Source organism: Prionailurus viverrinus, chromosome C2 (genome assembly GCF_022837055.1).
Source record: "Prionailurus viverrinus isolate Anna chromosome C2, UM_Priviv_1.0, whole genome shotgun sequence".
Taxonomy (NCBI): Eukaryota; Metazoa; Chordata; class Mammalia; order Carnivora; family Felidae; genus Prionailurus; species Prionailurus viverrinus.
In genome coordinates, this window is record NC_062569.1 from 66,512,665 (window position 1) to 66,530,270 (window position 17,606).

Genomic DNA, 17,606 nt, shown 5'->3' on the forward strand with positions numbered 1-17,606 from the left:
TTCTGGACAGTAGTCATTTAGCCTGTACAGAGGATTTCACTATTTCATTGGCCTGTGGGCCATACATCCCCTAGCTATTGTTTTTCTTCTAAGTCAAGTGGATTATTTTTTTTCACACTTTATTCATTCTACACATCACTCAGTTTAATAATACTGGGAAATTGTACCTCTTAACTGATTTTACTTATTTGGTTTAAACTCTATGATCTTTGTCCTTCCAAATCTGTTGGTTTGTTTTAATTTTTTTTTTGTTTTTTTTTCCTTTTAAAGAAAGGAAAATATTTCTATAAATATTTATTTTTGTTTAAAGTTTGACCTCATTGACATCTAAATAAATGTTGGTTGGAGGAGTACTAAAGGCTTCATAGTTGTAATAATGGTCTGCCTGTTGATTTGTGGTTTATTTAAAAGGTATCTATGCTACATCCAATACCTCAACACCCAATTTTTTTTTCCTTTTCTCTGCTTATCTTTTATTGCCGTGTGACTTACTATAAAGAAGTGATAGGAAACCTGAGATCTAGACTGAGCTCTGCTTTTAATTAGTTTTGAGGCTTGTGCATAATCAGTTAATGGTTGTTTGTTTGTTTGTTTGTTTGAGGACTTGTTAAATGCGAGAGTTTGGTAGTCAGTAGGGTCCTTTCCAGCGTTAGCATCCTATGAGTCTGGGCATATAATTACTAGATTCACAAGTGGGCTATATATATATATATATATATATATATATATATATATATTTGTATATATATATCAAATGTAAGCTTATCATTTATTGTATCAGGCAAGAGGGAGCACAGGATTGTGTCCCCAAAAGACTCCTGATTGCATGGTAAGAGAGAATCAATTCATGTCTAATGTAATGCATGAGGTGGAAAGAGTGAAATAGCTTCACTGAGGACAAGAGATATTTAGCCAGGAGGGACATGTGTGAGACTAGAAATTGTCAAGAAGTCACTTCAGGGGAACATACACTCACAGTTAATCTACCTCTTTTGGGACTTCAACAGTAGAGGTCTTGTCTTTACTGACTTATTTCCCAGTGAGCACCACTCAGAAAATAGATCTTAAAAATCACTGGCTCAACTGGGTGTTGTATGTAAGTGATGAATCATGCAAATCTACTCCCAAAGCCAAGAACACACTGTATATGCTGTGTGTTAGCTAACCTGACAATAAATTATATTAAAAGAGAGAAGAGAAGAGAAGAGAAGAGAAGAGAAGAGAAGAGAAGAGAAGAAAGAAGGAAGAAGGAAGAAGGAAGAAGGAAGAAGGAAGACGGAAGAAGGAAGAAGGAAGAAGGAAGAAGGAAGAAGGGAGGGAACAGAGGGTTAGCAAAAATACTAGTAAATATGTGAAAACTAAGAAAAAAGATTACTGTCTCAATTTATTTATTTCACTTATGGAGATAAAATTTAGTAATGTCCAGGAATTAAGGTATTTTCACAGTCAGGTCTTGCTGAGCAATATAGAACTATCTGTAGTTCGTATCCTGGAGACAACAGTTCAGGCCAAACCATACAATAGTACCCCTTTTTTTCAATGTGAAAACAAATTTTACATGGGATATTAGAGGAGATTCCCTATGCTCATCATCCTTCTTTCCTCCCCTGTGTTGAGTTGATTAGAACTTTAAGGAATCAACTCTATGAGACAAAACACACAAGATGTGAATGTGAGATCATTTTTGTGCAACAATGACAAGACTCACAATGGAAAAAGATGTATTTTGGTTTTTTTTTCTCACATATTTACCTTTGTGTGTGTTTATGACAGAACATTTAAGCTGTACTCCTGAGCAAATTTCAATTATACAATATAGTGTTATCAACTATGGTAACCATGTTAAGAATTTCAGACTTTACCTATTTTATAACTGAAAGTTTTTACCTTTCACTCTAAACGTCTTCCTATTTCACCCACTCCCCAGCCCCTGACAATCATTTTTCTACTATTTCCATGAATTTGACTTTTATTTCCTTATTTGTAACTCTTTTTAGATTCCACATATAAGTGATACCATGCAGTATTTGTTTGTTAGTTTGTTTTTCTATCTAGCTTATTTCACTTAGCATAATGCCCTCCAGGTATATCCGTGTTACTAAAAATGAAAGAACTTTAAGTTTGAATAGTATTCCGTTGTGTATATATACTCCACATTTTCTTTATCCATTCATCTGCCTATGGACAGTTAGGTTTTTCCATACCTTGGCTATTGTGAACAATGCTGCTGTGAACATGGGGGGTGCAAATATCTCTTAGAGGTAATGATTTCATCTCCTTTGGTTATATAGCCAGAGTGGGACTGCTAAATCTATTGTAGTTCAATTTTTAACTTCTTGAGAAATCTCCATCCTGTTTTCCACACCAGTTTACATCCCTATGAACAGTGTACAGGGGTTTCCTTTCCTCCACGTTCTTGCCAGCATTTATTTCTTATCTTTTGATAACACATTCTAACAGAGGTGAGATGATAATCTCATTAGGGTTTTGATTTGCACTTCCCTAATGAGTATGGATGTTGGGCACGTTTTCATGTACCAATTGGTCATATAGAGGTCTTCTTTGGGAAAAAAAATATGCCTATTCAGGTTCTGAATTTTTTTATTGGGTTGTTTGAGGTTTTTTGTGTTGTGTTTGTTTGTATGTTGGTGTGTGTGTGTGTGTGTGTGTGTGCACGCGCACGCGTGTGCGTGTGTTGTTTTTGTTTTTGATATGGAGTTGTATGAATTTATTATATATTTTAGGTATTAACTCCTCATTGGATATGTGGTTTGAAACTGTTTCCTCCTGTTCCATAGTTTGCCTTTTCATTTTGTTGATGGTTTCTGTGGTGTGTAGGAGTTTTTCAGTTTAATGTAGTCCCTTTATTTTTGTTTTTGTTGCCTTTGCTTTTGGTATCAAAGCCAAAAAAAATATTACCAGGGCCAGTGTCAAGGAGCTCACTTGTTACTAGGTTTTTTTCTAGGAGTTTTATGATTTCATGTCTTACATTCAAGTCTTTAATACATTTTGAGATTACTTTTTGTACGGGGGTCTAGTTTCATTCTTTTACATGTGGCTGTTCAGTTTCCTCAGCACCATTATTGAAGAGACTATCCTTTCCCTATTTTATATTCTTGGCTTCTTTGTTGAAAATTGATTGACCATATGCTTAGGTATATTTCTGGGGTCTCTATTCTGTTCTGTTGATCTGTGTGTCTGCTTTTTATACCAATATCATACTGATTTGATTACTATAGCTTTGTAATACAGTTTAAAATGAGGAAGTGAGATGCCTCCAGCTTTGTTGTTTTCTCTCAGTATTGCTTGGGCTATTTGTGTGTTCTGTGGTTTCATACAAATTTTAGGATTGTTGGCTCTATTTCTGTGAAAAGCACCCTTGGAATTTTAAGAGAGATTGCATTGCATCTGTAGATCACTTTGAATAGTATAGACATTTTAACATTATTATTCTTTCAATTTATGAACATGGAATATCTTTTCACCTATTTATGTCCTCTTCAGTTTCTTTCATTAGTGTCTTACAGTTTTCAGTGTACAGATCTTTTACCTTCTTAGTTAAATTTATTACTAAATATCTTACTTAACCTTTTTGATTCTATTGTGATTGAGATTTTTTTCTTAAATTTTTTTTTTTTACATTTCATTGTTATAAAAACACCACTGATTTTTGTGTGCTGATTTTTTTCTCCTACAACTTTACTGAACTTGTCTATTAGTTCTATTAGTACTTAGGTGGAGTCTTTAGGACTTTCTAGATATTTCATGTCACCTGCAAATAGAGGTGATTTTACTTCTTTCTTACCAATTTGGATACACCTCATATCTTTTTCTTGCCTAATTGTTTTGAATAAGACTTCTAGTACTATGTTGAATAAAAGTGGTAAGAATGGGCATCATTGTCAGCATTTTACCATTAGATATGATGTTAGCTGTGCACTTATTATATATGACCTTTATTATCTGTTGAGATACATTTCCTGTATATACAATTTGTTCAGTTTTTATCATGAATAGATGTGTTTTGTCACATGCTTTTTCTGCATCTATTGAGATGATCGTATGATTTTTTAGCCTTCATTTTGTTAACATGATATGTCATATTAATTGATTTGCTAATATTGAATCATCCTTGCATCCCACTCCATCATGATATATGAGCCTATGAATGTTTTGTTGTATCTGGTTTGCTAATATTTTGTTGAGTATTTTTGCATCTATGTTCATCAGGGATATTGACCTGTAATTTTCTTTTCTTGTAGTGTGCTCATCTGGCTTTGCTATCAGGGTAATGCTGGTCACATAAAATGAGTTTGGGGGAAGACTCTTCAGTTTGGGGGAAGACTTTGAGAAATGTTGGTATTAGTTCTTTTTTAAATGTTTGGCAGAATTCAGAAAAGATGTGTTTTGGAAAGCAGTGGAATGAAGAGATAAAATCTGGAAAGAATAAGGAGAGTCTTAAGGTTTATTCTGGGGCATTTAGTCTAAAATAATAAGAAAGAAGGAGATAGTAAAAACTTTTAAACAAAGTGGTGAAACAATGAAAGTGGTCTTCAATGAACAGTAATCTGAACTGCATTTAAAAAAAATATTTGAAATGACTTGTTTCCATTTTGAATAAAAAAATCTTTCTGCTCATGAATTTCTAAAACATCAAAATGAGTGTTAAACTATATTTAGTTTTCATCTGTCTTGTTATAGCTATTTTAAAATTCACAGTACAAGTTTTTTGTATACGCTTTTGAGTTCCTGTTCCCTTGGAATGCTTGCAATTTTAGTCTTAGAAGGAGTTGAATGTGTATACATTTTAGCTGGTGGTGATTAAATCTTTTTCTCTTTGGGTTTGCCACTATTATTATGTACAACTTCAAAAACCTATGGTATACAAAATGGCTTGGAGACAGTCTAGAGTCTAGATGACAGTGGGAACAGCTATGAGACTACTGCAAGAATTCAGGCACGTGACCATGATGGCTACAGACAAGGCCAATAATAGAGAGCTTTGGGACAGTGTGGCAAGAATAAAATTTGTATTGGAAAATTGATGAAATCTGGGTAAGACCAGAGGGAGGAAGAGGAAATGGTTAATGACTATCTCCAGGCTTAAAGTTTGGAAGCAGAGGGAAGTTATAAGTCTGAAAGCAAAACCTGTATGGGAGATACAACGGGCCTTGAGGTGGACCTTGTGGGTATTCCTATTGTAGTGAGAAGGGGGTGAGATATCCAAGTAGAAATCACTTAAAGAATATCTGCCTTTGTATGAATATTAGAATAGTTATGATATGTTAATTCTCATTATGTTAATTCTTAGGCAACATAAATTGAACTTTAAATACATATTTAATAGAAAACTTTAAAAATATTCATAGAGGTGCCTGGGTGGCTCAGTCAGTTAAGCCAGATCATGACCTCACCATTTGTGAGTTCGAGTCCAGCTCTCAGTGCAGACACTGGTTGGGATCCTTTCTCTCCCTCTTGCTCTGTCCATGCCCACCTCTTTCTCTCTCAAAATAAATAAATAAACTGAAAAAAATAAAAATACTCATAAAATTTTAGGTGTGCTGGAGTCTTAGATTTTCCTTTTTGGTGATATTCATTTTATTTGCAAGCAGAAAATAGAAAATTATAGACTCCTTTTCCATCGTCTGATTTCTTCTAATGAAATTCCTTTCATCTCATAAGAACATAATGTAGATCTCTATGTAAGATATTCTCTGACATATTATTTGGAGTGATTTTGCCTCTTTCTGATTTTCTGTTGAATATTCAGATAAGCCAGAATTTGTCAGTGTGTGCTTAAACCCTTTAAATGACTTTCCTAATTGCTTTTAGGGTTAAGACAAAAATCCTCTGGCTGGAGGAGCTATGTGCTCATCCTCATCTGCCACTACTCTCTGCTCCCCATTGCCAGCCACACTGACCTCCAGGCTTCCTCTCATTTTAGGGCCTTTCTGGCTGGAATCTTCTTTCCACCCTACCTACTCATCCCCAGCCTCTTGGCTTCCTTCGTACTGAGCCAACCTTCAGTCCTCAGGCCACATTGCACTTATTCAGTGAAGACATCCTAGGCTCAGCTAGGTCACTTTGTATAAACCCTCATAACACTAAGATTCTTTTCCTTAACACAGTCTGTGAGTATATGTTTATGTGTGTGATAATTTGATGAATGTCTCTTTCTCTGACAAAATTAATTTTCATGAGGGCTAGGGTCTTGCCTGTTTTGCTCACCATGTATCCTGAGGACCTAGCATAGCATATATTTGGAAAGCCTGGATGAGTAAATACTGGAAGCCATGTGAAGGAGTTTGGGCTATTAATGCCATCCCAATCCTCAAGCCTTGCTCAGAGAGCTCTGGGCATCTGTGGCACTTGTGTCCTCACCATACTTAGGTACATCTCTGGATAATGTGTGGAAAACCGGGTCAGTGGAGAGTATATCTTCACAAAGTACTACTGATTATACAACATACAGCCACATTACTCCAGATGAGAAGGGGCATTATTCTGACATTCTTCATGCTATAAAATACTGCATGTGCATTTTTTAAAAATCAAACAAATATAATGTAAAAAAAATAAGCTTGTGCAAATTTGGTGATGCTCAGATTGTTAGCCTAGTTAAATTTCTTTTTATCTACTTAAAAAAAATTTCCCCAGACCCTATCACTTTTGTTCTAGACAAGATTTCTTCTGACTTCAAAGTATTGTAACAAAGGTAATTTTATGAAAAAACAACTTGTTTTTCTTATAAATATGAATGAGTTCTTCTCAATGTACTGGATCCATGATTTCTCTTTCCCTTTTCCTGGCCTTAACATTAACTTTTCTTTTCCCCAAAAGTCATGTTTTAAGCTGTGCTCTGCCTCTGAAGAACTGTCTGAGGGAATGTATTTTTTGTACATGTAGGTGTTTTCTCCTAACGCAAAAATAAAACACAGAGCATGTCTGCTACTTTTATAACCTTGTTACCTGGTCCTTTCCATAGCATACTTGAACCACTAGACGAGCCTAAACGGGCAGATTTCCTAAAAGATACTCAAACATCATACATGGCATAGTAGTGCCACCAAAATTTTCACAGGTATGGATTCTTTAGAAACTATGAATTCTCCCAAAGTTTGCTTCCAATACCTTATCACAGAAGTTTGCTTTACATTTTTATTTTATCATAATGCATATTTATGATATTGTATAAGAATGCTGTATTTTAATTGAAAAATTAAAAAGTTATTTTAGCTATGATTTCTTTATATATTCATATAACTGATAGTTTAAGAAGTATAATAACCTTTAATAAATAACAGTAACATCAAATTAATGAGTATTATTCCAAATCAGTTTATCTCATTCATTTCTATATTCTCAAGAGTTATGTATCATAGTTATATAAAATCCACTAAATTTCAATAGGAAAAAATGTACTACCTTTGCAATGACACCAACTGTTGTGATGTCTGATTTCTTTAAGTCATTGTATTTTAATGTTTATCAATTTAGAAAAATTCAAATACAGTAACATACTGCTCTTTTTATTTATAAAGTACTGAATTCTGGCATTGTCTTCCATAAAGAGCAGATATAATTAGATTTTTACATCTTTGATTCTAGTTTTATAAAGACTATGAACATTCCTGAAAAGATTTAAACTGCTTCCAATTGTCCCAGAATAAGTGGCAACATTTTTTTTTTCTTTTCTTTTCTTTTTTTTTTTTTTTTTCCTTTTGGCAAGCCCACAGCAATTTAAGAAAGTACACTCTCGGTGGGAGAGCAGGAGAGCAAGCAGGTTCCTGGAGGTGGACCAGGCCCTGGGTTGTTTTGGGACTGGATATTTGTTGCTTCTCTCTGGGCTGGGAGAAACAACGACTTGTAGTGGGGTGGTCTTTAATGGGGGCTGCTTCCAATCATCTGGGGAATTCCTCCCACAGGCTGGGAGGGGGAGATGTGAAACTACCAGGTTTGTAGTGAAACAGTAAAGGAGACTTTCTCCCTAGGAACAGCTGTGTCTGCAATGCTAGTATATTCTTTTTTTTTTTATGTTTATTTATCTTTGAGAGAGAGAGAAAAACAGAGCATAAGCAGGGGAGGGGCAGAGAGAGAGAAGGAGAGAGACACACAGAATCTGAAGCAGGCTCCAGGCTCTGAACTGTCAGCACAGAGCCCCACGTGGACTTGAACCCAGGAACCTTGAGATCATGACCTGAGCCAAAATCCAAGCTCAACTGCTCTAAAGACTGAACCATCCAGGTGCCCCTGCAATGCAAATATATTCTAATGAGTCTAGGAGTTAGCCTGGGGTGGAAGAGGACAGTAAGTGTTCTGCACAAGTGACTCTGGGTCTGTCAGACCCAAGATCATGGAAGTCACAAGGTTAGAATGTTGTGCCCCTGGGTGTTTAATGTGTGGCTTATTTATCACCATCCCTGCCTCCAACTCCTGTCTCTATTATTTCCCCCTCAAGGACTTGGGACTCTGCCTCTGGGTATGCCTTCTACTGCTTATATCTAGCTGCTACCTAACATCTTGTCTTTTTAATGATGGCCATTTTACCAGGTGTGAGGTGATATCTCAGTGTGATTTTGATTTACATTTCCCTGATGATTCGTGATCTTTTTATGTATCAATTGGCTATTTGTAGGTCTTATTTAGAAAAATATCTTTTCAAGCCCTCTGCCCATTTTCAATCAGATTATTGGGTTTTGTTTGTTTTGTTTTGGTTTTTTTGCAGCCTTGAGTTGTATGAGTTCCTTATATAGTTTGGATATTAAATTCTTATCAGATATATAATTTCCAAATAAATTGCAACATTCTTCAATTTCCCCATTGTGTGGAAATAGCCTTAGGAATTCCATGGAGTCAATTTACCTCAAAGTCTGGTGGGGAAAGAATAGAGCAAGGTCGTTAGCCAGGGCTCTCCATCTATCACAATTGTATTCACAGGAGCCTGGAGCTCTAAATAATCCTAAAATTTTCAAAGACTCCTTCTCTTAAGAAGGACACATTTCTCATAGCCAGCCTTCTAACTCAGGAGCTAATAATACCCTCAACCTGCTTGCCTTTTGCAGATATGTGTGACACAAAGTACAGATAATTTCTGCTAAATTGAACCCATAATGAAGGAATTTATAATCAGTTCTAATGTATTTGAGACCTAAAGTATATTAGCCCTTCATCAAAGAGAATGATAAAAAGCAGCATTAATATGGGTGGATAGTAATTATTTCGGAGCCTCATAATTATTCTCCAGTTAACTACAGAGAAATGCTGATATTTTCATTCCTTTTTTTTTAAAAATAAAAAGTACTGTGGCCAGATCCTAAAATGTAAGACTGTATCATAAGTCCTTTGTAAAGGCCAGTACTTTGAATTATGCTTATACTAATGGCAAAGGAACTATTTTGGATTTAAATGAGTTGAAAGTTCATGGTTAGGAGTTCCCTTTACCTTCCTAGTCCTGTTGTTTCACCACTGAATCTATTTATTGCCTATAGGAGATATAAAATATAGTAATTACTCTCACTCCCTTTCAAAATGACATGAGGTCCACTTTCCTATTAACTCTAATGAGAGTTATGTGTGCATTCCTCAAGGAGGACAGATCCGATAGAGTTTCAAGGTAAAATAAATCACTTCTCCAGGTTGTAGAGGACTCATTCGCTTTATATTTTGATGCTTTAAGATACCCATTTAAACTGCTGGTATTGAAAATACACTGTTTGTAGTTTAAAAGAAGCATAAGCAGTGGTTGGATTGTTGTTAATGATTGCTATGTATTTTCGTTGAAGGATAAATGTTTTAACCTTCTGGGGAAATCATGTTGATCAATTTATAGGAGCATGTGGTCTCTGAAATGTGGTTGTCTAATTTTCCTAAAACAATTAATGACAATTACCTTTTACTGTATTTTCTTTCAACTAAAAAAAATTAACATCAGTAATTATACCAAATTATGTCAGTTTAGAGAAAAGAAAAAATGAACCAGTGTTGCTGATATCCTAAAAAGAAGATAGTTTAAGGCAACAGACTGTTTTCCTTCTAGCCTTAGAATAAGGAATCTTGAGATCATGTAGGGATCTGTTTCTGTAATCCACAGTATATGTTTACTTGAGGCTTCCTCAGGGAAAGCAAGGTTGAGTTTTTTTATTTTGCATTCCTGGACACTCTCAGATACTTGTTCTCTGCGCCTTTAAGCATATGAGATAAAGGAACTCTATTTTTTTTGTTTTTTTCTTATAATCATTTTTGCCAAAAACTGTTATCAGCCCTCTTCTTCCCAGGGAACCTTTAGAAAATCAGATGTGTAAACAATTATTGATGTTAAGAAAACCCAGTCATGCTGGAATTATGAAATTACTGCTGGAACCCATAGTGTGGTAACAATTTGATATCCTATGATAATAAGATTTTATTTAGTATTCAGTAAGTGAAATTCTTTAGTTGGGAGAACTTGACTTACTCTTTCTCTACAATAATGATGTCACCATCTACTTATGATGCTGAAGCAGTATCTATATCTGTTTTTAACTCTTCAGATTTACTACAGTAAAAGATGTTCCATACAGTGCATGTATGTAATCATTATTCTGCATCAGTTAAGAGGCATGCAGCTTCCTGAGTAGAAAAGGTGATAATAAATAATGAAACAAAAAAGATGGTTCAACCATTTCATCCATGAAAAAGTCATCTCATTGTGTATGCAGTATCATTTCCATTGATTCCCTACTTATGCAGACCCAGAGTCAGTTAGCAACTGAGAAAACTGAGAACTCTGTCCCACATGCAAACAAGTGGGAGATCAGGTTTTAATGAAGGTTCTCTTAATATTGCATCTTATGCAGACCTAAGAACCAGCAGTTCTGTGTGTGTGCAAAGTATGTAAAACTGGCTGTAGAAGCTGAATGATTTCCTGAAGAAGTCATGTAAATTTCCTCGGGTACCCTAGGACGCTTCGACTGAATTATCCAAAAGAGGCCTGCACAAAATGAAAACAGTGACTTAATTTAATTGTTACAGGTTTTACATGTGTATCCAAATGTTAGTAAATTGATGATTCAGCAAAAAAAAATTTTTGAGCTCATATTAGTGGTTTCTTAATAGAGTCAAGAATTAAGCAAATTAAGGGGTGCCTGGGTGGCTCAGTCGGTAAGCGTCCGACTTCAGCTCAGGTCATGATCTCACAGTTCGAGAGTTCAAGCCCCGCGTAGGGCTCTATGCTGACAGCTCAGAGCCTGGAGCCTGTTTCAGATTCTGTGTCTCCCTCTCTCTCTGCCCCTCCCCTGCTCCCATTCTGTCTCTTGCTCTCTCAAAAATAAATAAACAGTAAAAAAATTTAAAAAAAAAAAGAATTAAGCAAATTAAGTAGTTTGGCAACAATTGGAAAGTAGATAGTGGTTTTGGCAGCAATAAATAATGACCATTGCACTTAATCTGTGTTGTTAACCAGTAAATAAAACTATAACTTCTATATAGCATCTTTGAAAATAGAAATGCAAGAAATCATAATTGTTGAAGTCTGTTCATTTACTGCTTAAGGTAGCTAAAGAAAAATAAAAAGTTTGAAAACTTAATTTTATGAGCCTAACATTTTGTGTGATGTTTTAAAATTGGGACTATTTCAAATAAAGTTTTTGATATAGTAATTTTTAAATTTAAATAAAAAAAAAAACCTCTATTTTTCAGAAATATAGCATCATTGTTGCATGGACTTCCAATAACATTGAGGGTATTTTTTCCACTAAACAGGGTCATATTAAAGAAACGTAGATTTCTGTGAACTTATAGCTGAGTGTCAATTAACATAGACTTGTTTTCATCTAGGTTTTCTCTTAATGGAATGATTGCTTGCAAGAGTGACTATAAAAGTGTATCACTTAATTTATTGTGTACCCCTTCTCCATATTTGGAATGACCTTGAAACCATGACCTTACAATTGAGTAGTCAATGGGTCCCTTCAGTTACATCGTTAATTTCTTCATTTACAATTTTGGATTTTACCACTTACTACTATTTTTCAGGGATGTTTCTCTGAGCTGATGAAACAACTGGATTATCTCTCTCTCTCTCTCTTTTTTTTTTTCTTCCATTTTCTGGGATGGTGTTTTTCATTCTTTGAGGGTTGTGATAATAGGTATGGTTTGAATTACAAACATAATGCATAGTAATCACTGAAAAGACTCAGAAATCTTTCTCGAAATGTTTAACAATCTTTCCGTATGAAGTGTGCTTACAGTTAATGCCTGCTTCTTTTCTATTTATATTATTGAAATCAATACATGACTTTCAGTCCTTTTTCCCCCTTCCTTTTTCTATGACTCTTATTTTATGCATGACAAAATTCTCTTGCTTATTGCTGTGTTTGGCTGTCTTTTAACTTGAGTGTCCTGTGTTTGTAATGATTGCTTTTTGCATGAGGATTATGAAATGTCATACAAATTAAATGGTTGTGGAAACAAAAAGAAATGTGGGGCTTCACTTGCTTTTTCATTGTGCTGAATATGTCAATAATGTGACACTTAAAATTACTTTCACATGGCCTTTGGCTTCCCCTTTGGTGTGCTTGTTTATTTTAGCAAATTAGTATTGTTAAGTATAATAAAACATTTATTAAACATTCACAGTGTTTTAATGCAATTATTATCCTAAAAGATGATTCCATTATAAATAACTCTACTGGACATGAAATTGCACAAGGGCACAATTCTGTTATATTACTAAATTGCTTATGAAATATAAGGCCTGACTCTGTAACTTCCTTAATAAATAAACACTGACTTCTAATGATAGTAGCTTTCTCTACAGAGTGATGAGATTATCTGTTCATATTTTTGTGCAGGCTGCAAATGTCTTAAATCCACAGCTAATATTTAATTAAAACAAATGGGGAAATATTTGTTTTATGACAAGTAATTTTAAAAAGTCACAGTTTCGAAAAATGTATGATATAAAAATGTGTAAAATCCAAGTGTTAACGCTCTTATAAGAAAAAACAGGAGAAAAAAAAGAAAAAAAAAACACCGTAAAAATGTTCATCTCTGTTTTCCCTAATGTTATTATATTGTCCCAAATTAAAGATGAGTTTGGCCTACTTTATTGTTGTCACCAATTCAAATTAGAAAAGACACTGAATAAATTAAGTTCTTTCAGCTAAAACTGTTTACTTTTTTATATGCAGTAGATATTTAAAAAAAATCATTTCCTTTGCTTATGACTTGAGTTTCAAACCATAATGTATTTTTTATGCTGGATATATTCACAAACCAAATCTTCTATAAGATATTTTGGGGAAAGGGATTCTTTTTTTTTTTTTTTCCTTAAACAAAATAGATAATCACTTTGACGTAACCACTTCCCTGCTCTTTTTGGAAATACCCTTGAGAATTTTAGTATTTACATTTATTTTTTCCCCCTCAGTCTTGTTTATTCTTGAATTGTCTTTTTTTTTTTTCCCTCCATTTCTCCGTTCTCAATCCTAGGTCCCCTTACAAAGAAACAGACAGATGATTTAGGTGATAATGACGGTGCGGAAGATGAAGGTATTTTTTTCCACCAAATCTATTTGCATGACAACGGCCTCAATCACTTTTTCCACCCCTTTCTATTTTTTTACTTCTTGTCTTTTTTTGAAGAGTTGTTTTTAATTCCCGTTTTTGATGTGTTTTGTCTTCTTGCTTGTTGTTACATATAAATATACATTTTTAATTTTTTTTCAAAATGAATGTTAAGTTTTACATTTTGATGCCAACCATTGAAATGTTTTAGAAAGAGGGGCATTTTTTTTTTGTTTTCTTGAACTGACTTTTGATATGTTTCATCCCATGTTTTGACTGAAATTTGTCCATATTCTTTGAACTAACAATCTCTCCCCTGTAGTCTCTTTGTACCCATTTTGCATGTTTTCTAATATATGTAAACATTTTACCCAATATCAAAATGTGTTTCATTTTTACATATGATATTTGTTTAAAAAGAACCCCATACCCAATAAAATGAAGGAAAACTAAAGTGTTTCTTGAGCAATATAATTTAGATGACAAAAATACTGTTTTCTGTTGATTTGCTTAAATATTATGTAAATAAATTTAATTGTATAGATAAAGGTATTCCGCCTATTTAGATAATTTCTAGACCGGCAACTGGAAATGTTCTGATTTTCAAAGTATTGCCAGCTATAAGCAGTAAAATATTTCCTACTTTGCTAATATCAAAATTGTTTTCTCTTTCTAACTTTCTTATGATGTACAATCTGATATACTCTATAAATGTAAGTACTTGCTGGATTGATTTGACATTTCTTCTGCCACTGTGTCCCTTTATCTGGTGTTAGGTGGAGTGTCCACTGATATTTTCAGTTCACCTTCATTCCAATTAGGACTTTTTTTTTTTTTTTAATGCTACCCTAGTTATCATTCTCAGAGAAGTGACTAATGTAATCCCAGGCTTAAAAGTAACTCCCAGAACCCTAGAAATTAAATTTCATAAAAATATTAATAATATGGGAGAATGGTTTTTCAAAAGAAAATAAATCCACAAGCAGACCAGCAGAAATACTATTTCCATGAGTTACAACTATGAATGAATGCATCCTTACTAAACAATTTGAATTATTTTCGTTGACATATATATTTAATAAACTACCTCATAGTAGAAAATTGAAGGTGAAGTATTGAAAGCTTAAAAATATTATTGTGTTTTAATATTTTTATAACATTCAAGAAATATTTTGATTAAATGAAATTGATGACCTTTGATTAAAAATATGTTTACCCTGAACCCCAACAGTGGATTAAAGATTAAACACAAAGCTGTCATTAATATTTGAAATAAATCACTAAAACTGTCCAAGAGTTATCACTTTGAATGCTAAATTGCTAAGAATAAACTTATAATGTCAAAATGCAAATTTTGATTTTTAAAAACACTGTTGGAAATCTGAAGTTTTTAAACATTCAACACATTTATTGACTTTGTTCTCACAGCTAAGAAGGCTGCTTCCACTTAGGGGCTTTGAGATTTGTTGAGAAAATTCTTAACTTTGAAAATTCTTAACTCTTAGACATTTGTTATCTAAAATAATACTTAAATATAAAGGACTTCTTAGTGTGTAGACTTGTAAACTCCAAATTATCTGAAAGTACTTACAAGGTTAGTGCACATAGTTTTCCTATTTAAAAAAATATTTTGATTGCTGACTTAATGTACTTCTTTTCTTTTGGTAAAATGTATCAAGTAAGACATTTACATGTTTACAAAAGATACCTCTGAGCCACCATAGTAAGCTAAACCCTGTAAATGTGAATCTATTTTATAGACCTATTTTGAAGCACATTTAACATTTTTAAATAGCCATTAAAAATGTACTAAACTCCTGTTTAAATTGGCAGATGAAGTACTGAGCCAGTTAGTCACAAGAGTTATCAAATCAATAAATATTTTTAAATGCTCAAAAGTGTAGAATGTAAGAGCATTCAATTCAAATTGTGTCTATTCCTCTGTGCTGTCGTTTTGGGTAATTGTTTAGAAGACAAGAAAGATAAATCAATTTCTTTTAGGATTAAAAAAAACTTTGTAGAAAAGTCTGAGCATCTTCTATTCAATTCCTTTTACAATTATTTTGTAGATGTGAGTGTGAATAAAAATCAAGGCCAACTTTCACATTTAATTTGTTCCAAATGTTAAATCAACATCACTAGACATAAAGCAAACAAATATAAACTACTTGATAAATTATTCCTTTGACTTTAGTCAAAAGTCTAGTTACCCATTCTCCATTACTCCCTGATAACCCAAATCCTTTACTAGAGTTCAAGGTTCCTATGACAGCCACTGCATTCAGAGGCTACCAGAGGCATTGACTGGGGTGTGCCCCTCATTCACTTAAACTAACCCAAATCATGCTTCTCAGTGGAGCATGATTGTTACTTCCTATTCTCCTTTGTGTCTTTACCGTTATTCTTTTGCTAATTTTAGGCCAGACACAATTGTATCACTTTTCATTTGTGTTTTATAATACCTCAAAAAACTACATATTTCATAGACTATTTCCATGGTTCCAAAAAGACTAATCTGAAGTGATAAAAGTGGATCAAAGCAACACCCGAGATTTCTACCAATTTATTTTGGGAATTTAAGAGATGTTTAAATGTTTTTAATTGTGCTAAGAATACCTTGATATTAATATTTCAGTATTCAAATGCAATTTTATATTCTACATAGAGGCTTTTAAAAATTGCTCTTGTAGATTTTTATACACTTTTAAACTAAGAATTATATTCAGTCAACACTTCTATATTTTTTTGCTGGTTTGGAATGAAGTTGGTAACTGAGGTTGGTAAATTCAGTAAAGAGGGGCACAAAAAATATCTTGAAATATCTTTAAATGTATCAGAGAAAAATTTAATTGCGGCACTACCCCACATTTTAAAAACTTTTAAATGCCAAAACCTCTAAATTATGGGCAATTAAAAACTTCATGAGTTTTTTTAAGAAAAAGGAAACCGCTAAACTTGTTTAAGGAGTTATGTGACTAATAAATATTCATTAAGACCATTAAGGAGAGTAGTGATTTCCAAACCCTGGTTGCCAGGCACAAATAAATCCCCATTAATGGCTCTAGAACTATTGGCACTTGCCACGTTGGCTTAAACTTTTTATCAGAAAGGTAAAATAGTTACTAAAATTTAAAATCGAGATATTTATTCAGATTCCAAGTTTATTAATTTTTTTAACTTGAAACACTTAAATACTTTCTTACCATAAAAAAAAACCTTCCGTGTAGTATTTCCCCCTTACCATCCTACTCTTTTCAGAGATTTAGATGTTTGGTAAAGCCTTAAAAAATGCATATAATGGAAAATATAAATATGCGTTATGAACATTGGTCTTTTCACTGGACCTGAACTAGTTCTTTAGGCTCTGAGAGCGGTTTTGATTTTAGTAAAGTCAGTAGCAGCTGTTTAGGCAAAGTCAGAAATCTTAGGTGAAATCCACCTTATTTATAAAGAAAAATATTAGACACGTTTTAGAAGGATGACTTAGCTCTAATAAATTCATTAGCAGTTACTAAAGGACATCTAATACATTTGCATGAAAGACATAATGGCTCCCCAAAATTTTATTATTAAAAGAATGGCATTAGCAAATAGTATTCAATAGTAAGCTATCTGATATATTAGTCTCACTTATAAAGATTCTGTATAAAAAAAAAAACAAAGGAAATATAAATACAATTTAAGCTATTTATATTTATCATTATATTATTATGCTATTTAAGCTATTTACGACTTACATTTGCATCAAAAAGACCAGAGGCGCCTGGGTGGCGCAGTCGGTTAAGCGTCCGACTTCAGCCAGGTCACGATCTCGCGGTCCGTGAGTTCGAGCCCCGCGTCAGGCTCTGGGCTGATGGCTCAGAGCCTGGAGCCTGTTTCCGATTCTGTGTCTCCCTCTCTCTCTGCCCCTCCCCCGTTCATGCTCTGTCTCTCTCTGTCCCAAAAATAAATAAATGTTGAAAAAAAAATTAAAAAAAAAAAAGACTGTATACTATGAAGAAAATAAAGTCTAAGGTAGACCTCTGTATAAACACTATCATAGAATACCAATTGTTTTGTAA

The 17,606-nt window shown here is 33.7% G+C and overlaps 1 protein-coding gene across 1 annotated transcript in view; it reads left to right on the top strand.

Moving 5' to 3' along the window:
• NLGN1 (neuroligin 1) overlaps nt 1-17,606 on the top strand; it is an 834,402-nt gene that overhangs the window by 357,355 nt on the left and 459,441 nt on the right. The window contains exon 4 of the mRNA XM_047875368.1: nt 13,471-13,530. Coding sequence (XP_047731324.1) covers nt 13,471-13,530 — 60 coding nt within the window. The remainder of the gene's footprint in view (nt 1-13,470; nt 13,531-17,606) is intronic.